This window comes from Rana temporaria, chromosome 1 (assembly GCF_905171775.1).
Source record: "Rana temporaria chromosome 1, aRanTem1.1, whole genome shotgun sequence".
Lineage (NCBI taxonomy): Eukaryota > Metazoa > Chordata > Amphibia > Anura > Ranidae > Rana > Rana temporaria.
This window is the reverse complement of record NC_053489.1, coordinates 661,345,448-661,370,777: the sequence shown is the minus strand read 5'-3', so window position 1 is coordinate 661,370,777 and position 25,330 is coordinate 661,345,448. Positions and strand designations below refer to the sequence as shown.

Sequence of the window (25,330 nt, the reverse complement as noted above, 5' to 3'; positions counted from 1 at the left end):
GAACAATTTTTAATCAGGGTATATAGCATTAAGTCAAACTCCTGGCATATTGATCTGGTCAGTTAGGTCGTAGAAGGGGTTTTTATCCATTTCAGCTGCTTTGGTGCCAATTAACAACAGGTGCACTAGATGGGCAACAATGAGACGACCTCCAAAACAGGAATGGGTTTTACAGGTGGAGGCCGCTGACACTTTTATTTCCCTTACCTTTTCTGTTTTTCACTAGTTTGGCATTTGGCTAGGGTCAGTGTCACTACTGGTAGCACGAGGCGATACCTGGATCCTTTAGCAGTGATGGAGAACCTTGGCACCCCAGATGTTTTGGAACTACATTTCCCATGATGCTCAACTCCACGGCAGAGTGCATGAAAATCATGGGAAATGTAGTTCCAAAACATCTGGGGTGCCAAGGTTCGCCATCACTGCTATAGAGGTTGCACAGGCAGAGTCCAACTCCTCCAGGATGGCATTGCCAGTAGCTTTGCCGTGTCTCCCAGCACAGTCTCAAGAGTATAGAGAAGATTCCAGGTTGGACAGAGCCATAGGAAGTCCTTAACCCATCAGCAGGACCGGGACCTGCTCCTTTGTGCAATGAGGAACAGGATGAGCACTGCCAGAACCCCCTACAAAATGACCTCCAGCAGGCCACTGGTGTGAATGTCTCTGATCAAACAGACTTCATGAGGGGGGCCTGATGCCCTCTAGAGGGCCCTGTGCTCACTGCCCAGCACTGTGGAGCTCGATTGGCATTTGCCATTGAACAGAACTGGCAGGTCTGCCACTGGCACCCTGTGCTTTTCACAGAGGAGAGCAGGTTAACCCTGAGCATATGCGACGGACATGAAAGGGTCTGGAGAATCCACGGAGAATGTTATGCTGCCTGTAACATTGTTCAGCATGACTGGTTTGGTGGTGGGTCAACGATGGTCTGGGCAGGCATATCCATGGAGGGACGCACAGACCTCAACCGCAATGGTACGCTGACTGCCATTAGAGATCGGGATGAAATCCTTTGACCCATTGTCGGACCCTACGCTGGTGTAGTGGGTTCTGGGTTTCTCAAGTATGCAGCCAGTTCCCGGAGGATGAAGGAATTGATACCATTGAATGACCCCCACGCTCGCTTGATCTAAATCCAATAGGACACCTCTGGGCCATTATGTGTCGGTCCATCTGACGATGCCAAGTTGCACCTCAGTCTGTTCAGGAGCTCAGTGATGTCCGGATCTGGGAGGAAATACCCCAGGACACCATCCATCTCATTAGGAGCGTTTACCGACAGGACCATTTTAAGTTGCTGCAATGAAATTTCAGCAAAATGGCCTAGCCTGCTACATAATTTCTTCACTTTAATTTTCAAGGTGTCTTTAAATTCAGCCCTCCTATAGGTTGATGATTTTCATTTCCATCCAATGACATGGCATCCTTTCCTTCCTAACACTTTACCCAGTGGGGGCTTAACATTTTCAGAGGTGGGGATTTTTAAGTGCTTGGGTGTAACTTTGAATTAATTTTTCATCATAAAGGGATCTTGGTGTCCTATGTAGGGTGTGTTTTTTTTTTTTTGTGAGTGCTTCACTTTATTTAGAGATCAGGGGTCTAAAAGACCCCATATGTCTCACCTGTCCTCCAGTTAAATGAATGCAGTCTACAGTTACCGGGGGGGGGGGAAGAGAAGAGGCGGATCAGATTCCATCAGGCAGTTGGCTGGTCAGATTTACACACTGTTGACAGCGGACATGGATGTACAATGTCTCTTCTGCAGGAAAATACACTTACCTGCCTGTTCTCCGCCCATTTGCAGGATAAAGTTTGCATTGCGACAATGAGCCAGGATAACTACATTTCCTCACTGGCCAGTCAAAACGGCCAAAGACCAACACCTAGAAGAATCCGGGGAGAAGATGCTGGCGAGGGACCCCACGGATGATGGACCCTCGGTTCCCATAATGACTCTAAGCTAGGTCCTCCCTCCAGCGCTGTTTGTGTCTGCTCCTGCAACCACCCTCAGAATTCCGGACCCCCCACACACTCGTATATCACTGTACAGCCCCTTATCTTGTGCTGCTGCCAATAGGAGGCTGGGGGGTGGAGATGGAAACCGGAAAGTGCAGTGTCTGGAGGAGGGCTGGAGTCAGCTGCCAGGGTCTGTTGAATACTGAGAACGGGAGGTGGAGATAAGGGGGGGGGGGTACTACAGCTGCACAGGATCTGGAGGAAGAATTCTGTCCTCTCTTCTGCCAAGTGCTGAGATAGAGGGGAGTGGCAGACACGTCTGGTGGAGGTGTTCTGTTGTCCTCTCTGCTGCTGACTGCTAAAACAAAGTGGGGGGCGAGGAGCGTGCCGAAGCTGTAGGAGAGGTGCGAGTGCCATATGAAATGTCCTGGCAGGTCGGATTAGGCCCCTGGACCTTGTGTTTGACACACAACCTAGTTGAATGCAAGCGGACAGGGAAATTGTTTTCTATGTACCCTGTTCACAACACACAATGTGCATCGTGCAAAAATGCAGCACTACGCTGCACCATGGTACATGTATAGCAGGGATATGCAATTAGCGGACCTCCAGCTGTTGCAGAACTACAAGTCCCATGAGGCATAGCAAGATTCTGACAGCCACAAGCATGAGACCTAGAGGCAGAGGCATGATGGGACTTGTAGTTTTGCAACAGCTGGAGGTCGTCCGCTAATTGCATATCCCTGATGTATAGGGTTTAATGAAATGTCATGTTTTATAACATTTCTATAAAGTGAACAGTGAAGGTTGTTTTTACAGTGAGTGGCGCTGCCCCTACACAACAGAGGTGATTATATGGAGCACACTTGTGTGAATGAGTCCTAAGAACTTTGTAGCAGCCACAGATCTCTCCGTGACCAGTAGCCGGATACAGAGTTGCTTCTGTAGCTGACCACGCTGCTTCTCTGCAACTTCTGCTCTGGTGTGTCCCTGGCAGCTGGTTTCTATGCTGGAGATTCTGTGGCTAGCTCCAAACACAATGTAAATCACTCAGCAACTGAGCCTCATATGTGTTGGAGTTTGTGACCGAGACCGTTCACTGACTGCATTTTATCACAAAAAAGAGCTAAGAGCTAAGAAAAGCAATTCTGAAGCTGTGAAAAAAATCACAAATTTTGATAGAGACCTAAGATTGAGCGGTGAGCAGTGCATGCTCCTGTCATCGATCAATGATGTGCCGTACACCCTTCTATATCGAGGGGTCAGGGGTTTTTATTTTTTTTTGACAATTTACAGTGCTTTACATAGTTACATTCACATTAGTCCCAGTTGTCAAGGAGCTTACAGTCTAGTGTTTCAATCACACATGCATACATGTGCACATACTAAGGCCATTTTAGACAAGAGCATGTCTTTTGAGTGAAGGAGATGCAAGCACAGGGAGTACAGGTAGTGGCCTGCTGGGATTCCAAGCGATGACCCCGGTGCTGCAAGGCAAGTGCTGACCACTGAGGTTAGCTAATACCAGGTGGAAATGCAGGTTTTTTTTATTTACGCCCTCTGGGGTTATTGTAGAATGATGGTATAGAATGTATAGACTAGCAAAATGTAACCAAGATGTGAGATTTGGGTCTTCACGCTGGATTGACAGTTGGGCGCAGAGGATGTCGGGGCACCTGTCGGGAGGCTCTGAGCCGGCGGATGCTGGAGGCAGAGCTCTCAGATAAATTGTCCAGCCATTGCTGCAGAAACCATCCTCTTCTCATTTTTCTGGATTGTAAACTTTCCTTCAATTGGAGGATTTAGTGACATGTTAAATGTTCTAGACACCAAAGAGACTGGTGGCTTGCTCTTCCTCCTATTATGATCATAAAATTAAAGGGGTTGTAAAGGTAAAAATGTTTTCCCCTAAATAGCTTCCTTTACCTTAGTGCAGTCCTCCATTTTGCTTTTAAATGTCCTTATTTCTTCTGAGAAATCCTCACTTCCTGTTCTTCTGTCTGTAACTCTACACCGTAATGCAAGGCTTTCTTCCTGGTGTGGAGTGTCATGCTCACCCCCTCCCTTGGACTACAGGAGAGTCAGGACGCCCACTAACACACAGCTCCTTTCTCCATCTGCAACATAGAGAGCGTCCTGACTCTCCTGTAGTTCAAGGGAGGGGGCGAGCACGACACTCCACACCAGGGAGAAAGCCTTGCATTACTGTGTGGAGTTAGACAGAAGAACAGGAAGTAAGGATTTCTCAGAAGAAATAAGGACATTTAAAAGCAAAATGGAAGGATGAGGTAAGTGAAGGAGGACTGCACTAAGGTAAAGGAAGCTGTTTAGGGGATTTTTTTTTTTTTTTTTTTACCTTTACAACTAGAGGTCGACCGATATATCGGTCGGCCGATATATCGGCCGATATTTGGCCGTTTTTAAGATATCGGCATCGGCCGATTATTGTGAAAATTCGGCCGATTTTCGGGTGCTAAACTCTGCTGACCAGTGCCCCGCTCCACCTACAGCTACAGCAGCACGAGAAATCATTCACCCGCGCCGCTGATAGCCTGCGCCGGCCCCTATAGGAGAAGAGAAACAAGTTTCAGTAGAGCCGCCCAGCCCCGCCCCCCGACTTTGGCGGGCTATAGCAGAGGAAGAAAGCATCAGCAAGCATGTCACTAGCCCGAGCCGCTGCTGCCTGTGACTAGTAACTCCCCCCCTCCTCAGCAGGTGATCGTGGCCAGCACTACCTTCTCTTCCTTCCTGCATGGATGAAGGGTAAGTGAAAAAAGTAATGTGTTAGAAGAACACAGTGGACGAGTTTCTGCTAAGAGAACTGGTACAAACAGCTTCTGTCTGCAACATTCTTCTTTGAGGCATCCAAAAACCTCCCCCCCTCTGCTTATCTCCAGAAAAATAAGGGGAGATGTTTAGTTGAGAAGAGGAGAATTTAGGAAAAGCTGATTTTAGCACAGCGAAGGCAGAGTACTCATATTGTAATGGGCTCACTGGAAGGATCAACAGATATTTTTTCTGTCCTTGTAGATTTTTTTACATTGAAAAAACATAATGAAATGTGCGTGTATTGCAGAAATGTACAACATATATGGTTTCTTCTTTGCCCAGACATCGCTTTAGTGCAATACCTTGGTGCCTGCCACACTTTTACCTGAAATTGTCTTTATACTGAATTGCCAAATGTGCCCCCTGTAGACTTTAATCTGCTTTGATGGGACACCTGGCTAAGACTGACAAGCTGCCATTGAGTTGCATTGTGAAAATGGATGAGGATGACTCTGGGTGGATATGAGCCTCTTCACAATGTAACTCATCCTCATCCATTTTCACAATGCAACTCAATCATCTTCATCCCCCGCCACAATGTATCCCCCCACCCATGGCCAGCTCTATCCATCCATCCCCCCTCCACAACGCATCCCCCACCCACGGCCAGCACCATCCATCCATCCCACACTCAGCACCATCCATCCCCCTCCACAACGCATCCCTCACCCACGGCCAGCACCATCCATCCATCCCACACTCAGCACCATCCATCCCCCTCCACAACGCATCCCCCACCCACGGCCAGCACCATCCATCCATCCCACACTCAGCACCATCCATCCCCCTCCACAACGCATCCCTCACCCACGGCCAGCACCATCCATCCATCGCCCTCCACAAGCATCCCCCACCCATGGCCAGCTCCATCCATCGCCCTCCACAATGCACCCCCCACCCACCGCCAGCACCATCCATCCATCCATCCACCCGCCTCCACAACACATCCCCCACCCATGGCCAGCTCCATCCATCCCCCTCCACAACGTATCCCCCACCCATGGCCAGCTCCATCCATCCATCCCCCCCTCCACGACGCATCCCCCACCCATGGCCAGCTCCATCCATCCATCCCCCCTCCACAACGCATCCCCCACCCATGGCCAGCTCCATCCATCCCCCCTCCACAACGCATCCCCCACCCATGGCCAGCTCCATCCATCCCCCCTCCACAATGCATCCCCCACCCATGGCCAGCTCCATCCATCCCCCCTCCACAACGCATCCCCCACCCATGGCCAGCTCCATCCATCCCCCTCCACAACGCATCCCCCACCCATGGCCAGCTCCATCCATCCCCCTCCACAACGCACCCCCCACCCATGGCCAGCTCCATCCATCCCCCTCCACAACGCACCCCCCACCCATGGCCAGCTCCATCCATCCCCCTCCACAACGCACCCCCCACCCATGGCCAGCTCCATCCATCCCCCCTCCAACACACCCCCCACCCACGCCCAGCACCATCCATCCCCCCCTCCACAACGCACCCCCCACCCATGGCCAGCTCCATCCATCCCCCCTCCAACACATCCCCCACCCACGCCCAGCACCATCCATCCCCCCCTCCACAATGCATCCCAATCCAAAAATCGGCCCAAAATATCGGCCGCAAAAATCGGCATCACATATCGGCCATCGGCCGCCCCGATTTCTAAATATCGGCATCGGCATCGGCCAGAGAAAAATCCATATCGGTCTACCTCCATTTACAACCCCTTTAAGGAGTAAATATGTTCTCAGTGAGGAAGACCAAAGGTGCAAGTAAGATGGTTCTGGAAGGAAGGTGAAGCGTGTTGCTGCACGTTTCTTATTCCGTAACTTTACTTGTCTTGTGTGGTTCACATGGAACCGGCCTCTCGACGCATTCTATGGCATTGTGTAACAACTTCTCATTGTGAAATCGTTCCACTTTGTGACAGACCTTCATGTGTTGCTGGACTTCGACCTCAATAATAGCAAACTAGTGCTTTACATCTCACCCATTTGTAGGAACGCAGGTTTTGCAATCATTACAGGTTAGACTACATGTTTTATTTTTTTAGCATTTATATCTAAGAAACAATTTGTGCGTGTAACACACACTTACTTAGTTGTTGCTGGATATGGTAATGTTATTTACATATTACAACATAAGAATACAAGATTAACCACAAATTTAGTAAGGAGGATTTATCATGCACGTTACTGACAAATATGTGAATAGCTAATGTGGATCAGACTGCTCTATGAGTAGGGGAATTATAAAGTTTTGTCTGTACTCACCACTGACCCCCCAACCCCCTTCCCCACCCCCTCTGCAACTGGATTTTGTTTTCCCAGACCAACCACATATTGGAACTGATAAACAAAGTAGAGGAGACATGTTTCATTTTGCTGTAGGTTAAAGTGCAACTAAAGCCCTACGTTTTTTTTTTCTTTTCTTTGGGGGTGATGCAAGGGTCAGAACCATTGTCTGTTTTTTCCTATCTGCTGCTTTTGTTCAAGAGAATTATTTTCTCCAAGTGCTTCTGCATGGTATTCTCCTTAATTTATTCAGTCTTCACTATTTTGAGTCATTAGTGATCTTTCTGAGTGTCAGATGTTCTTTATTTGGACGTGTCCTTGTATGGCAAAATACTGCAATGACCCAGAAACAAAAAACAGTAAGATACTTAGTATTTACATATATGTACAGTATAATCAATCATCCTGTAGGGAAATATTTGCTTAATTGGATGTTTTTGTGGTCTTCAGTTTGTCTAAAAATGTATAGAAGACACATGTAGGCTGTTGGCTTTAGTGAACCCCCCCCCCAAAAAAAAAATTCAATATAAGGGCATAATGAGCTAGTATGCATAGCATACTGGCTCATTCTGAAATACCTTAGATCAAAGCGCCTGCCGCAGTCCAGACACACTGTTCTGCCCGGCGACATGACTCCCAGAGTTCCGGGTATCACGGGCTCTGGCGCTGTAATTGGTCGAAACTGCGATGACGTCACGATTTTGTTTTGTTTTTTTCCCCAGAGCCAGCAGTCAATCAAAGCATTCCTATCCTGAGCAAGATTCTTCTGCGCTCAGGAGAGGGGGGTTGGAGCTCACTTTGAACGTAGGAGCTCCTAAATTCTGCTCAATGACTGTGTGCATTGACACATAGTGGAGCTGCACAATTAATCGTTAAAATCTTGATCTCGTTTCAACCCCCCTCACAATCTCCAATGCAGAGTTTGCCAATTCGTTTATATAACAAGTGGAGAGACTTTATCTGCTCACTCAGCTGTCAAAAGAAAATATCGGGCAGTCTGCCAAGTTTTTAAACAGGAAACATTGTAACTAACGCTTCCTTCTTGGGATAAACTTCTGTGTGTAAAGAAAAAAATCCAGGCAGTCTGCCAAGTTTGTAACAATATGAAACATTGTAACTTCCTTCTTAGAGCAATCTTCTATGTGTAAATGCAGGAAGTAAAACTTCAATGAAAAAAAAAAAGAAACCGTAAAGTAAGGCCGATTTTTTTTGTTTAAAATGTGAAAAATGTTACGCCGCGAGAATCGTGATCTATCTTCTAAGCAAAAAAATTTTGATTCTCATTTTAGCCAGAGTTGTGCAGCTATAACACAGGCTTTTATGGAGTGTAGTTTAGGAGCTTTAGCAACGGAATGCCAAAAGCCCATAAACTGATGTTTGGGGGCTGCCAGTGTAGTCTTGTCTTGTGTACGTGAGTGAAGCTTAAGTGAGTTTGGACCAGCTGTTCCAGACAAACTATTACCTTCACTACCAGATGTACCCACTGTGTGCTCTGTATAAACTGTATGTTGCTTCAGCTATAATACCGTATACAGAGCTTTGTGCTGGCAGTGGGACGGGAAGTTCCCATCCCAGGAATTTAAATCGCATTGGGCTGAGCGCTACTCAGCCATTCACAGGGAGCTCTGAATTCTATGAATGAATACAAAGCTTTTTCTTATTTGCTGAGAGGGAGGTCAAGTCATCAGCCAGTCAGATGAAGCTGTAGTGCTCAGCCTGACTCCTGGACAAAAATGGAGTTGTATGTGAAGTCCCCATCCTGCTGTCAGGAACAGTGCTGTACAGTCTATACATTGCACAGTGGGCACATATAGTCTAAAAGAACTATTTAAAGAAGTACAGCCAGTGGTCATTTGGCTTTACTTCTGTTTATCACAGGGGTCCGTTTTCAGCTGCCAGTTGGCTGATGTCAGAGCCGGTCCAGGCTGGTTAAAGATCGTGACCAGAGCCTAGCGTGGTTCTGAGACATTAGGCTTTAGCCCACTGAATCTGGGGAACGGCTGCACGACTAAGTGCACTCCTGTTTCCTGCATGAGAAGTATGGCTAATGAGCATAATTCTACTTTAAAGCGGTAGTTCACCCTCCTTAAGAACAATGCAGCATAAAATCCGGCATAGTAGCGCGAGCTACACTATGCCGGTCTTAATTTTTTTTATCCCGGTACTCACGGTTATATCGTGCATTGACGATTCCGTCTGCCGCGGGGGGAATGGGCGTTCCTAGCAAGAGGGAGGGTGATTGACGGCCGGCTCTGGCACGTCACGCTCCCCGAAGACAGCCGGAGTAGGTCTCGGCTCTTCACGGCGCCTGCGCACAGGCTATGCGCAGGCGCCGTGAAGAGCCAAGCCTATTTCGGCTATTTCCGGAGAAGCGTGACGTGCCACGGCCGGCCGTCAATCGCCTTCCCTGTCCATAGGAACGCCCATTCCCCAGAATCTTCTATGTAGGATATAACGGTGAGTACGGGGGAAAAAAAATTAAGACCGGCATAGTGTAGCTCCCGCTACTATGCCGGATTTAATGCTAGAGGGAATTTTTTTTTTTTTTTTTTTATATAGGGTGAACCCCCGCTTTAAACTATTTTAGGAATGAAATAAGCTGCATGTCTGACCTTTCTCAGTACTGACCAGCAGAAAAACAAATAGACTTCTCTGTTTTCTTATTTCGGGGGGCCAAATGGCTGATGCAGAGCCCTGTGGAAGAACAGAATGGCCTCTCTTAGTAAATGTTAAACTATAATTTGGCTATATACAAAATATATAAGCATTTCATCAGCTGCGAGGAGAAATTGAAGGGCGTGCTGTAAACACCCTGGGGCTGGAGAGAGATTGCAGCCAGAAATAGAATACAAATCTCTCAAGATATCAGTCAGTTACTGACTGAAGTGAAGCTGCCCATCGTCATTGTGAATACTGTATATCAGCATGTTACAAATACATCTTCCTCACAGGCAGGGCATTGTAAAATCAACACCATTAATCACCTAAGAAGTTAAAGTGGTTATAAAACCTCACATATACCCAGTGAAATGACTGGCTTCAGATGGGGGAAAAAAAACCTCCTTCCTATGTGAATTTTACCTGTTGGTCTGCAGTCTTCTCTACAGCCATTCAAAATCCATAATTTACAGCTTGTCCTAAATTTCAGAAAGCCGGGGGGGAAGGAGCTGAAGTTACTCTGCAGATCTCAGAAGAGAGCCTCCCCTTCACAAAGGCACAGAACTGAGGCAGTCAGTCACAGGTTGTGTGCTGGAGTTTGTCCCCTGTCACCTTTTTTCTCTTGCCATCAGGAAAACTTATCAGAAGTGACTTGTGCACATAGCAGAGCAAGGAAGTAGCAGACAGAAATTACACTTGATTGAGACAAGTACACACTATGGAGGGATATTCTTTGTTCATATTTCATGTCTGAGGTTTAGAACCTCTTTTTATGCCCTTTATTTTTGTGACGTTTTGTGGAGGTGAGGTAGTAGTCTTGTACCATGTTGGGTATCAATCTGTTGGCTATCGATTAAACACTAATAGTAATTTTTTTTTCTCATTTGCTTCCTTCTGATTTGTTAAACATTCAGTTGAAAGTGTTTCATTCTATCTGTTAGAAGCCAAAAAAGCAGTTCATCTAGCCAAAAATGTGTGAGCCGATGACTTCCTGCCTCTAGACTTATCAGTTAGCATTGTTCTCTATTTTCGTCGACTCAAACGCCTCCCCCTGCGATAAAGAGGGAGGTGTTATGTAGTCCTAAAGTGCTCCATCTACTAAAGCGACAACACTGTTCAGCATTGTCACCCTAGACAGAAAGTGTTCCAGTTTTAGCTGCTGCAATGACTGCTGCCCCGGGTTGCTTCAGGGTGGCGCCTGTTTTCTTCCAGCATCCTATGGAGTCACTATTGCATACAGGGACTAGAGTTGTGCCTCCCACACTGTGAAGCAATAGAAACACAGCCCTGTAGCCTAGGCTGGTCAAGGCACTCCCCCGCTGCTCCCTCCTAATCCTGTGGTGAGAATATTAACAAATCATTTACTGGGGTTTGTTTTTTATTGTGCAAAAGATGTGCAAGATTCATTGCAGCGATTTGAATGGTTTTTACGTCGTAATTTACACATTCTGCCCTGTTGAAAAAGATGAAACTGAGTGGGACCAAAAATTGTAGGTTCCAGTTTTTATGCATTCACAGTAAACTGAAATTATAGGCCCTGGAGGATTCTTGCTGCCCGTAGAGTACAATTTGACCTGCATATTAAAGGAAACCTGTATGATGGAAGGTTTGTGCTGGCTTCTCCTAAAAAAGAAGGGATCTTGCTGGTACAGAGTCTTTAGTATTTTTTTGATTCATGTATCCATACTAGTTTGAAGATGAGGTGAATCAGACTTCACTCTGGTACTTCATCAGTGTCTCAATTTAAAGGGGTGTTCCACTCATTTTTTTATGTTAAAAGTCAGCAGCTACAAAAGTGTAGCTGCTGGCTTTTAATAAACATACTTACCTGCTCCAGCGCCGCATGGAGCTCCGCTCCCCCTCCGCCGGCGTCTCCATCCCAACTGTGGGCACCCGGCCGTGACAGCTTTCGGCTTCACGGCTGGGCACTCACTGCGCATGAGCGAGCGGCACTGTGCCATCTGATTGGACAGGGGATCGCCTGGGACCTGTCACGTGTCCCAGGCGATCGCCTACAGGAGGGGCTGCCAAAAGGCGATTAGACTAATCGCCTTTGCAGCCCCTCGGCGGAAGGAGGAAGTGGGACAGGAAGTCCCACTACCCCCCCCCTTAAAAAAATTACATGCCAAATGTGGCATGTAAGGGGGCGAGGAGTGGATTAAGCGGAAGTTACACTTTTGGGTGGAACTCTGCTTTAGGTATCGGTGACGGACAACCAGGCAAACGAGTATTTTCAGCAGGCGTTCAGCAATTGCACCCTGCATATTTTTAACTATGGATTCGGTGCTAATTGTTAAAAGTTTTTTTTTTTTTTTTTTTACAGATGTAAGGTAGGGCTGCAACTAACGATTATTTTCATAGTCGATTAGTTGGCCAATTTATTGTTTAGATTAATCGGATAAAAGCTAAAAAAAAAAAAATGCATTTTTACATTTTTTTCGGCCAATTTGTTGTTGGGCTGATTACAAAACACAAATTGCCGCAAAAACACATTGCATGCTTTTCTGCATTTTCTCCATTGAAGTATATTGAACCAAAAAAAAAAAAATAGCACCGTTTTGCGTTAAAGTCCTTGCCCTTTCCAAATACGCAGCAGCTGAAAAAAAATCATGGATGTGAACGTGTCCCATAGGAAAACATGTAAATGAACTGTAGTGTGTTTCTGCAAAAAAAGAGGTGTGAACCCAGGCCTGAGATGCTTAGTAACATGGGGTTAAAAAAACAAAAGTACAAAGAGCAAATAATCGCTACTGTAAGGGGTTCATTTTTTTTAGTGTGGGACAGTGAAAGTAATATTTACAGTAGCGATTTGCTTTTTTGTACTATAAAGGGCTAATTTTTTTTTTTTAACCCCATTATGTTACTGGCCGATTAATCGATTATGAAAATTCTAATCGATAAATTTCATAATCGATTAGTTGATTAATCGATTAGTAGTTTCGGCCTAAATGTAATGAAACCCTCTGATAAATGGCTTGCAATCACGATTTTTGCCTGAAACATTCCGAAACATTTGGGAAGCTGTGTAAAATCGACATAAAAATGCAATGATTTGCAAATCTCATAAACCCATATTTTGTTCACAATAGAGAACATATAAAATGTTTAAACTGAATTTTTTTTAAACAAAAAATGCAGCGCTAAAAGGAGTATGGAAACACTATGATCCACTATCATGTGGAAGTAAGTGTAAACCATGCGACTGAGTGCATACAAAATGTGTAATATAAACATATAGAAGTATGCTATGGTACATAGAAAAACATATACACAGTGATAAACAAAATAAAGTGCTGCAGTCCAAAAATCATCACAGTAGGCACTGTGAAGGATAATATAAATAGTTCAGTGATGCGGCTATGTAGGACATGTGAGGTGAGTCGCATCACTCATGAATTTCAAGGTTCAAACGGAATATCCACCATAAAATCCAAAGCCAGAAAAGGATATATGAAGAGAGTGGGTACTCTTACCGGACGTCGTGGACACACTTACCAGCGGTGGTGTGTCAATCAGGCATATACGAGATCCTCGAGCTGGTACCGTCCATAGAAGGAACACCGAAGGCAACCAGAGCAATCCAGAGTCCTCGATCTTATGTGTCCGGAGTATGATGAATGGAAGTGAATTCACATGGAAGGACATGCAAACAAATGAAGGGAGGCTCCACATAGTGCGATTAAACCCAAATGAGGGATAAGCGGCTTTATTTTGCAAAAGCAAGGTATAAAGTGTCATAAAAACATTAAGAAGTAAATAAAAACAGGGTACTCTAAGTGAAAGGCAAGTACAGAGAGCAAAAGCGTGGTAGACAGATGGCTGTGGCAGGCTATGTACCCTACATGTTTCGAGCAAATGGCTCTTCCAACTGGGGCATAAACCTGCAGACCTGCACCACGCTAATATATATTGAGCATAATTAACACATTGGATTCAAAACATCAAACAGCTGATTGATTTTCAGAAGACATCATGTGCATACAGCTGATACAACCTAAAACCCTCCCATCTCCCTTCCGGACTAATCGCACACGGTGGGGCGCACCATTCACACGTCTGGCATAGCTTAGAGGAACCATCACTCAGGTCCGCGTAAAAAAAAAAAAATCACCATTTCTTAAAGTGGAGTTCCAGCATCTAAATTTTTTTTTTTACAACTTTTAATACAAGGACACATTATCCAGGGATCCAGCGATGTCTCCCCCCTCCACACTGATTTAGCTTGGGTGCAGACACAGACATTACAACTAAGGCTCCACAGCCAGTTTCCTACTGTGCATGAGCAAGTCACTCGTGCTGCACTTTCTTAATGGTCCCGTCATTTTCTGGGACACACACAGGTCCCAGAAGACAGCACGGGGGGCCGTAATGGCATACCTCGCATGGTAGAATGGACGTCCACTCTGAGAGATCAAAAAATTTACAAAACTACACAATTTTTCATTTTAGCCTGGAACTCCAATTTAAAGAAAAAATAAGGTAATCCTGTATACTTTTGAAATTGGGAACACATCTAAAAAAAGTTGGGACAGGGAAACAGCTGACAAGTAGATACTTGACCTGAAGGAACATTTTGCAACTAATTTGGTTAACTGGCAACAGGTTAGTAACATTGGGTATAAAAAGAGCGTCTTTGAGAGTCAGTGTCTCAGAAGTAAAGATGGGGCAGAGGTTCACCAGTCTTTGAAAAGCTGACAACAATTGCAAAATCTTTTTCCTCAAAGAAAAAATTGCAAAGACTTTAAATGTATCATCTACAGTACATATCCAAAGATTCAGAAAATCTGGATCAAGGGGCAAGGCTGAAACGCAATGTTAAATGCTAGTGCTCTTCGGGAACCACTGCGTTAAGGCCCCTTTCACTCTGGGGCGGGAGCCGTAGTGGCGGTATAGCGGCGCTATACCGTCGGATTTGACGCAGGATTCGGTCGCTAGCGGGGCAGTATTAAGCCCTGCTAGCGGCCGATAAAGGGTTAATACCACATTGCGGGCGGTATTGCAGCGGTTTCCCATTGTTTTAAATGGGAAGGAGCGGTATACACGCCGCTCCTCTCACCGCTTCAAAGATGCTGCTGGCAGATTTTTTTTCTCTCCCGCCAGCGCATTGCCTCAGGGTGAAAGCCCTCCCACATTGAGTTTGCAGTGCAGGAGTTTTTCAGGCGGTATAGCAGCGCTGTACCGCCTGAAAAACTCCTCAGTGTGAAAGGGGTCTAACGGGCATGATTCTGTGATGGATAGGAATACTTCCAGAAATCACTGTCTGTGACCACAGTTCACCATGCCTTCTAAAAATACAAGGTAAAGCTTTATTGTGCAAAGAAGCCATATCTGAACATGATCCAGAAACACCGCCGTCTACTCTAGGCAAAAGCTCCTTTTTAAAATGGTCTGTTGCAAAGTGAACAACTTTTTTGTGGTCAGAAAAATCTAAATCAGACATTCTTTTTGGCAACCATGGACGCTGCGTCCTCTATCAAAGGAGAGGGGGCCTTCTGTCTTGTTATGAGTAGGGGTCGACCAATTATCAGAGTGGCTGATTATTGGGGGCTGATATTCCGATTTTTCAAATCAATATGTGTCAGTAACTTACCGATATTGGACCTTCTCCCCTTGTCCCTGCGTGGCGCTCGCTGCAGTAACTGCCAATCTGTCAGTGGTGCGGCAGGCAGCAGAGAAATAACATCTCACTGCCCATCTTGCATCACTGCTGTTCTTGCCCTACATCAGGGCCATGGAGGCTGCTCTTGACAGAGCTGCAGGTGAGCAGAGATGGTTACGTCATTCCCCACTGCCCGCATGTGGAAGTTTGCCCGCTCGGAGGGGAGGCTGCCAGAAGTAATGTAAGTAGTGACACGCTGCATCTGAGTGGCAGGTGAAGGTGTGATGTAAAGAATTTCGGCCTGAAAGGCGGCCAAACAAATTAAATTGGTTGACCCCTAGTTATCAGTGCTTGGTTTAAAAGCTGGCATGTCTGATGGTATGGGAGGGGGTGCATTACTGTGTATGAAATGGGCAGCTTGCACATCTGTAAAGACTCCATCAATGCTGACGGATATATAACCAGGTTTTAGACCAGTATATGCTCCCATCCACATAACCTCCTTTTCTGGAAGGCCTTGCATATTTCAGCAGGACAATGCTACACCGCATACTGAATCTATGACAACAGCATGGCTTCGTAGTAGTAGAGCCTGGATGCTTAACTGGCCTGCCTGCAGTCCAGATCTTTCACCAACTGAAAATATTTATCTCATCTTAAAACGGCATAGGACGGATGACCCAGGACTGTTGGGCAGTCAGAATTGTATATGCGGCAAGGATTAGGCAACATTCCTCTCACAAAACCCCAGCAACTAGTCTCCTTGGTTCCCATACACTTCGAGTGGTGTTAAAAGGAGAGGGGATGCTAAACATGACCCTGTGCCAACTTTTTTTGAAACTTGTTGCTGCCATCAATTTAAAAAAAAAAAAAAGATTTTCTTTAATCGGGTCATTTTCTATTAAACAGATTATATATTTTACAACAAAATTTGGACAGAAAAATCACTTCCATAGAATAAGTGGAAGCAAGAGAACGACGTACAAAATAAGAGAATACAGAGTTTATATCGTACGACTTAAAGATCCTGCCCTTATCAGGTATGCAAGACCTCCAGATACAGCAATGAGTACACAACAAAGTGCATTTATATGTCTAACCAAAAGTAGGTCAGGACAATAAATTACCGTATTTATCTTCATATAACGCGCCTCGGCGTATAGCGCGCACCCCCAACCTGGAAGGAAAATTCCTGGAAAAAATAAAAAATGCTTAGTTTGGATGCCCCTCGTCGGTGTCTTGCCCGACGTCCATCGGCGGCCTTGTCCGGTCCGGCGTCCTTCAGTGGCCATCGTGGTGTCCTCCCCGCTGTGTTTTTCAGTCGATCCCCGCATCCCGCGCTGTGTTTGAACCACTCAGCCGACATATACCGAGTATACCTGAGTGTACTGCGCTCGGTATATGTCGGCGGAGTGGTTCAAACAGCGCGGGAAGCAAGTATCGGCGTATATCACGCACCCACAATTTTGCCCTGATTTTAAGGACAAAAAAGTGCGCGGTATACGCCGATAAATACGATATACAGAGCAATGTTCTCATACCAAAACACAGAAATCTATTCAGCTACCCCAAACGGTTGGAAAATTTATTTTTTTATTAAATGGTGCATTTTTTTCAGTTTAAAAATTTGATATTTTCTATTGGGAATAAAATGTTTGATTTGCAAATCATTGCATTCAGTTTTTCATGTAGTTTTTACACAGCGTCCCAACTTTTTGGGAATTGGGGTTGCAAATGATCTCTCCACAATTTGGGCTTGTTGGTTCAGCAGTTGGCCTAAATTATTGAAAGGGGCCCAGACATCAGGCTTTGCAGAAGTGATGAATGATGGTTATTTTGGTATATTTAACAGCTTTTGCAATATCAGGGGTCTTCAACTTACTGACACAAGTTGTTACCTACCCAGAGGAGCGCAGCATGATGTAATATATAGAGATGAGATTTCATGGCATTGACTATGGTTAATGTTTCAGGGTGATAACTGTCCAGCAATAGAATGGCATTCAGTGCCTCAGAAAATGAACCATAATTTAGTTTTTCTTTTTTTAGATGTCTTTCATTATACAGTAGGACTTGTATGTCAGATGGAACAATGAAACATGCAACTTCAAGTCTGTGTGGGTGAACCTTTAGTGCAACTGTTTGTTATATACCAGCAGCTTTGCCTGTGTAATTTGAGATTTTCCTAGCTTATGACGGAAAATATTGATTATATGATGACAGGAGGCGAGTATCTTGTGCATTAATCTTCCTTTATTAATGCTCACAGCAGAATACATTTCTAATAACTTAATGTAAAAAACTTTTTTAAAACAGACTACCCCTTCAGTAGTCCATATAATCCTCTAACCACGCCCCTAACAGTGAACCCATAAAAGGGGCTGTCTGTGAATGTTCCTCCTCTTTCTTGATGCGATAATCTCCACATAAGAATGGTACCAGAAGGAGGATCGAAGCGCGTCCTTGGAGTGAAGACCGGCCGGTCGACCTCTGAATGACTTCCAACGGGAAGTGCACCACCAACCATGACCCAACAGGGGTTCCAGGAACAATGAATCCAAAACGAGGATTTTCAAGTGAGCTGCATTCCAACGAGAAGGCAGGGTTCAATCATTCTCCAAACCGGATTACCCGTCTGTATGTCCCAGATCGGCGTTCAGTAACCTGCGAAAAGTGAAAACAATCGTAATAGGGAGGGTCGGGAGGGAAGATACTCGCCTCCTGTCATCATATAATCAATATTTTCCGTCACAAGCTAGGAAAATCTCAAATTATATATCAGATAGGAGGCTCATATCTTGTGCAAGTTCAAAGCTAAAATTTTACACATACAGATATGATTAAACACAATGTCATAAATCTAAGAAAGGACCGATGGGGAGATATGGTCCTGAGGTCTGAAATAAAATTGACGGAATGTGGTCTCGGAAGACCAATCCGCCACTCTCAAGAGATCAGAGAGAGAGCCTCCTGAAATGACTACTTTAGTAGCCATGGCGCCCCTGGCGGAATAAGCTCCGAACAGGGTAACGTCAATCCCCGCCATTTCCATGGCGGTTCTCACCCATCGTGCCAGGGAGGCAGACGAGACAGGAAGGTGGGGATTGACATAGGATATAAGAAGTTGAGAAGAACCCGCAGAGCGTAGATTAGCCGTGAGGGATTCGTATGTCTGAAGACACCGAACGACACAGAGGAGGGGGTGAGCAGGAAAAGGATAGAAGACTGAGTGAATACCGGTCTTGGTCCTGCGCACGATGAAAAATTCAACGCCGTGTGGCGAAAATTGTCTTCTGGAGATGTCAAGAGCCCTAACATCTGACACCCTCTTAATGGAAATTAGACAAAGGAGTGTCAATTTTATGGATAAAAGTCTCAGGGATAGGTCCGAATTGTCCCCCCAATTGGCGAACATATCAAGTACCTTGGAAACATCCCAGGTCACTTGGTATCTAGGCCTAGGGGGACGTTGAAATTTTATGCCTCGTAACAGTCGGCATACCAAAGGATGTCTGCCAACCGGTAAAGAATCCACGGGGCAATGATAGGCTGAAATAGCTGAGCGATAGATGTTAATAGAACTGTATGCCTTTCCGGATTCAAAAGACTCCGCCAGGTAATTAACTACTAGCGAAACAGGGGCCTGTATGGGATCAACCTGTCGTTGATCACACCAACGAACCCAGAGTCCCCAGGCTGATCGATATGCCGATCTAGTCCCGGGGGCCCAGGCCAGGGTGAGGAGATTCCGAGCCGAGACTGAAAGGCCTCTATCTGTGGTCGGGATCCCGAGACTAGCCACGCCAGAAGTGGCAGGTTGTTCTCCAGAACCAGGGGGTGAGGATCCCCGGTCGGATTGGTGAGGAGGTGAGGGGAGTAAGGAATCGGTCTGGGAAGGTCTATAGTCATTCCCAGTAGCAGAGGAAACCATGGTTGGGTCGGCCACCATGGTGTAATTAGGACCACCGTGGCTCCCAGGTTGGTTATCCGTAGGAGAAGTCTGGGGATTATTTGAAAAGGGGGGAACGCGTAATGTGTCCCCTCTGGCCAAGGTTGGCGGAGAGCGTCCACCGCATGTGCTTCCGGATCTGGCCTCCAGCTGAAGAAACGAGGTAGCTGGCGATTGAGGCGTGAGGCAAAGAGATCGAAAGATAGCGGACCCCAAAGTTGTTGCAACTGAAGAAAAGTTGATCGATCCAATTTCCAATCGCTGGAATTTCGGAGATATCGAGAGTTCCAGTCGGCTACCGAATTGGATACCCCCGGGATGTATTCCGCTATAGGGGTAATGTCGTGAGACAGGCAGAAGTGCCAGAAGTCTTTCGCGATGTATGCCAGCGTCTTGGATTTGGTGCCTCCCAGTCGATTGACATACTGCACCGCTGCCACATTGTCCATGCGAAATAGAATACAGCATGTGGACGTATGAGGCATAAAACTCTTGACGGCGAACAGAGCTGACAAAAGTTCCAGTGCATTGATATGCAGGGAGGTTTCCGTTGCGGACCAAGTCCCTCCTGTGGAGGACGTCCCGCACCGGGCGCCCCAGCCCCTGCGACTGGCGTCTGATTCTATCACGACGTCCGGGGAGGGGTTGAAGATGGTCTTGCCGTTCCATTCCACGGCATGATGAAGCCACCATCTCAGTTCCTCGGTAGTCTCTTGACATAGGGGAATCTCGTCTGAATACTTGAGACCTTGTCTCAGGTGCATAATTTTGAGCCGTTGAAGGGCTCTGTAATGTAGTGGGGCCGGGAAGATGGCCTGGATGGAGGCCGCAAGCAGGCCCACCAGCCGCGCTAGAGTGCGGAGGGATAGAAAACCTCTGCCTAGTGCTGCCCGAATCTCTTTGCGGATAAGCGCAAGTTTTGTTTTGGGTAGACTGAGGGTTGACTGGACGGTGTCTACCGTAAAGCCCAGGAACTCTATTTGTTGGGCTGGGGTCAGACTGGACTTTTCGTAGTTGATTACGAAACCCAGTTCTTGGAGTAGGGAAATTGTCCAAGACATGTGAAGGAGGGCCTGCTTTTGGGAGTAGGCCATGATGAGGATGTCGTCGAGATAGATAATCAGACGGACTCCTCTGCTCCTCAAAGCTGCCACCACTGGTTTCATAAGTTTGGTGAAACACCATGGGGCAGACGACAGGCCGAACGGAAGGCAAGTGAATTGCCACATTCTGCCCTTCCACGGGAAGCAAAGTAAATGTTGTGAGTCGGGGTGTATGGGAACCGTAAGGTACGCATCTTTGAGATCCACCTTCACCAGCCAATCGCTGGGGTGGAGAAGGTCTCGGAGGAAGTGAATTCCTTCCATCTTGAAATGTCGGTATTCGACATATTGGTTCAAGCCCTTCAGGTTTATTACCGGGCGGAAGCCTCCTCCTTTCTTGCTTACTAGAAACAGGTTGCTTATGAAACCTGGGGAAGAGGGATCTACTTCCATAATTGCCTGTTTTGTCACCAGATCTTGAATTTCTTTGTCTATGAGGCGTTCTTTTTGCTTTGCAAACCGAATGGGTGGGGGAATCATATTGAGAATCGGTGGGAATTGCATGTCTATGACAAACCCCGTGACGGAGTGTAAGATCCATGCGTCTGCCGTAATCGCAGACCAATTGTGGGAAAAATACTTCAGACGTCCCCCCACGGGAGTGCAATCGAGTTTGGTGTAAGGTATGCTCACCGGTAGGAGGTCGGGATCGTGGATAGCCTCGTCTGCCTCGAGGAGGAAAGAACGGTGCAGGTTGTGCCATCGGGGTGGCATAGGACGGAGCCTGGTACTGATATTGAGCAGGGGATCTGCCCTGTGGCCTGAAGAAGGTAGAACGGCCGGCAGAACGGCCTCTATTTCTGCCGGCCCTGTTAAAAACCTTGTTGGTTCCCGTCTTTCTTAGGGAATTCTGGGCCTTATCCAGACTGGTGAACAGTCCAACAAATTTATTTATATCCTTGATGACCATGTCACCAAAGAGCATGCCTTCGGCTGCCGTGCCGGGCTCGGACTCCGCCAGGTGGGATAACTGGGGGTCTAAACGCATAAGGATTGACCTGCGTCTTTCCACTGAGCATGCCGTGTTGGCGGTGCCAGCCAGGCACAGGGCTCTCTGTGCCCAACCCCTAAGCTGTGGTAGGTCAACTGGTTGTCCAGAAGCCGCAGCCTTCTCTGAGAGGTTGAGTATTTTAGTTAACGGACCCATCAGGTCCAGGACGTGGTCTTGTATGGCTCGGAAGGACCGTTCAATGCCTTTCTTTTGGAATTTTCCTGTTTTTAACAGGTATTTTGTTAGAACCGCATCAACCTCCGGGGTGGCTACCACTTTTTTGGGAATGGAGGGTCTGGGGCATTCGGCCCTCAATTTATTACGGCTACCCTTGTCTAAGGACTTCCTTGCCCACAGTTCCACGTATTGTGAAACGTGCGGTAAAGGAGTCCATTCTCCAGAACGCGGGTGTGTTATTGCGTCTGGGTGGAAGAAGGGTTCCCCGAGGGCGTCCAGGAGGACCTCGTCCTGCGTGGCAGGAGTGGCTGCTGTATTAAGAGCCGTAGCCCCAGCATCTTCAATATCTGAGTCGGAGTCAGATCCGTCCGATCCCTCTAAAGGGTCGGCAGAGTCCTCCTCAGAGGAATCCACGTATGAGTCAGGTTTTGCCCTTCTGGTGGCATTAAGTCCCCTTTTCTGGGTCTCCCTGAGGTTCAGGGGTCGAGATGTATCTGAATGATGCTGGGGTTGGTAGACCGTGGTGGGGGCTACCTGTAGCAGATTATTTACTTCCCCTGCCGGGGAGTCATGGACCGCAAGGGTGTGTTTCCTTTTTTGCAAGGATTTTCCCTTCTTAGTGGGCGGTTCACCGCACTGAAGCGGGATAGGTGTGACATCCGTGGGTTGTAGTGCCCAGGGGGATGGGGTAGTGGAGGCTAGGGCAGCCTGAATAGACATCTGTATGATGTCCTGGAGTTGGGAGGCACTCAGGGTGTGTGAGATGCCTGTGGTTTGTATCTCCCCACTGGGGTTCAGTGGATTGGGCTCAGTCATCTTGACAAGTGACCCTTAAGACAGTATTAGAGCAATGAATTTTAGATTAGTATTTCTAAACTAGTTGCTCAGGTTGGTAAATATGTATATTGACCCTCTGTTAATTATGGCTAATTCAATTATAGCTAATTCAATTAAGGGTGACTGTAGCTAGACAGCGCTGGGGAAGTATCCAGTCTCAGGGAAACAATCCACTGTACTTAGCTGAACAATGTATGCAGGCTCCTGTCCTATCCTCTCCTCCGTAGGCTCCGGAGAAGAGGGGAGCCTCAGAACTGCAGCGGCCTGGGAACGAAGTCTCGCGAGACTTCGTCCGGTGCGCGCTGATTGGTTGAGCGGCGAACGAGGGAGGGGCCGCCCCCTGAGAGCGCGCGAGTGTCGTGAGGGAGAAGATGACAGTAATGGCGATGAGAACCAAACGCCAGATCTGTCAGAGGTGTCGGACGGAGACGCGCTCCCGACACCCTTGCTGACTGAATGACGCGCGGTATAATATAAAGTGAGTCAGGTGAACAGAGAATGTTCAGCAGAAGCAGTTAAGGGTAAAGGCACTGTAAATCCTGGAGACACAGGACAGACTGTAGAACCTGTATAAATCTATACCAAGACAAGTATATCAAAAAAGATTATACATAGTAAGGGAAAACACATATATCTGAAAAATCCTGAATATAGGAAATACCGGAGGGAATCTCACTAGTATTCCTATATCACAATAATACAGTAATAAATGAGTACTTATCTGATCTGTGAGCAGAAAGAAAGAGGAGGAACATTCACAGACAGCCCCTTTTATGGGTTCACTGTTAGGGGCGTGGTTAGAGGATTATATGGACTACTGAAGGGGTAGTCTGTTTTAAAAAAAAGTTTTTTACATTAAGTTATTAGAAATGTATTCTGCTGTGAGCATAAATAAAGGAAGATTAATGCATAAGATATGAGCCTCCTGTCTGATATATAATCCTATTCTGTTGAAGCTGCAATAAATGAGAATACGTCCCAGGGTTTGCTGTCCCTGAACACTTAACATTTTATTTAATAGTCAACTTTTTTTTCCTAATCACTTACCTATTTTCTGGGGAGGGTTCAGAACGACCCGGAGTCATAGGTAATGTGTTCAATTATGCTGACCGAAGACGTCTAATTGCAGGAAAAAAACATGCTGCAAGGGACATCTTTGAACTGAAGCTGTTTTTTTGTTTAATGGACTACTTCATTTTTATCTTTTTTGGCTTTTGGCGTTCTGCCGTTTCTAAGCAAGGAAAATTTATTTGACGTGGAAGTTTCACTCAAGGCAATTTGTGAAACCTAGAAATAAACCCAGTAGATATGGGGCACAAGGCCACCCATTGGGAACCTTTTTGTGTTTTTTAATACGCCACTTTGTTTCATTATGGGTCATCCGGGTGCTAAGAACCTAATGATCTGGGATCCTGAACTTGTGATGCTATATGCCAGGGTTCCCAACGTCACTCTATCTGCATCTATAGTCTTAATTTTGCACTCTCATTGTTCACCTTACCCATGCCCAACTCTGTGTACAAAAAAAAACTTTACATACGGAATGTGAAGGAAGTTATAACGGGCGGAATGATTGTCAGGGGGTTACAGTCTGTTTTGAAGCCACTGAGAAGACCCTGTCTGTTAGGCAGGGGTGTCCAACCTGTGGCCCAAGACGGCTATGAATGTGGGCCAATACAAAATCACAAACACGTCCCCTTTAAAAAAAAAAAAAAAAAAAAGTAAGTTTCTCTTTACTGGACTTTTTTATAAGTTGCATTTTTCCAAAGAAAATCTCCCACTCTTCACAATCACGCCTTATTCATGTCATTTTCAGCAGCACCTATATTTATGGGCAACTATTTTCAAGGATGAAGCCATTCGAATCAAAATATCTGAGAATTGCTACTACATCCATAGAACCAGAGATTGATGCATCACTTTACCAAATAGTGTCTTTTTTTTTTTTATTATAAAAAGTTAAATCATTTTGAATGCAGGTACGTTGTCTATATCAATGGTGGCCTTGTGATTAGCCTGACTTTTTTTGCTATTCGGCTCTCCCTATTAGTGTGTTTTTTTTTTTTTTGTACGGCCGAAGACCATTCCCCCTCTTCTTCCAATGTGTCCCAGGAAAGGTCAAAAGGTTGGACACCCCTGCTGGGGAAAATAAACTGAATTGAATAGTCTTACCGATGACAGTTGCAATTTAAACTAATATGGCTTCTACGTTTGCTTATTTTGATAAATTTCTTAAACTGAAACCTGAACTCCAGATATATAAATGGTTATGTATTAAACCTTAAGAGAAGCATGTTTTTTCCAGAATCGTACTTGCCAAGGTGGATGCAGCAATCGGTCCAATGCTGCATCTTTGCCCCGCTGCCTCTGCACCGATGACTCAGTTCTCTTGGCTCCCCGAGCAGAGAGCTGCTGCTGCCAGTCAGTCACAGCCCTCTGCTCTGCCCCACACACACATGCGCTCACTGGAGAGATGAGCTTTGGAGGTGTGGAGAGCAGCCGTCTCAGACTCTGAGGCTGGCTGAGATGGGTATCAGTCCAGGCACCTGGCGAATCCACTCTTTATTATCGTGATGATGCGGTGCTTGCACTGTTTTCTCTGACGTCAGCGGAGAGCGGACTTCAGCCTGCTCTCTGTTAAAAAAGGGTCACTAAACCAATTGCCCTCCTGTGATCCATAGGAGAAGCCCAGACAAACAAGCTTTGGCTGGCCTTCTTTTTAAAGAATTTTAAATGCAACAATTTTATGTCTGAACTTATCTTGAATATCACCTAGTATAAGCACTTTAATGGTCGGTTTCCTGACCAATGTTTTTGACCAACCCGCGTTGCTGCAGCAGTTATGGTCAAGGACCTGGCTCTGCTGGAGTGCCTGGATTTACTCATCTGTGACATGAAAAATAGTTCTTTATGTGCAATTAAATGGTTTGTTTTTGCTTATGGTT

General features: G+C 46.1%; 1 protein-coding gene and 1 long non-coding RNA gene across 5 annotated transcripts in view; one reads left to right on the top strand and one right to left on the bottom strand.

The window, feature by feature from the left end:
• Positions 1-7,262: 7,262 nt before the first annotated feature.
• Positions 7,263-24,777, bottom strand: LOC120924564. The gene is made up of 3 exons (XR_005746382.1): positions 24,699-24,777; positions 9,684-9,765; positions 7,263-7,404 (listed from the first exon to the last, which is right to left on the bottom strand). It is a non-coding gene; the product is annotated as an uncharacterized LOC120924564 (long non-coding RNA).
• ZNF638 (zinc finger protein 638) overlaps positions 15,348-25,330 on the top strand; it is a 67,872-nt gene continuing 57,889 nt past the window's right edge. For 2 of the 4 annotated variants that reach the window (XM_040335543.1, XM_040335542.1), the window contains exon 1: positions 15,349-16,368. In XM_040335543.1, the coding sequence (XP_040191477.1) occupies positions 16,004-16,368 (365 nt within the window). In that variant the 5' untranslated portion in view covers positions 15,349-16,003. Of the gene's footprint in view, positions 16,369-25,330 lie in introns of all 4 variants that reach the window. The other 2 variants (XM_040335544.1, XM_040335545.1) reach the window with 2 other exon arrangements.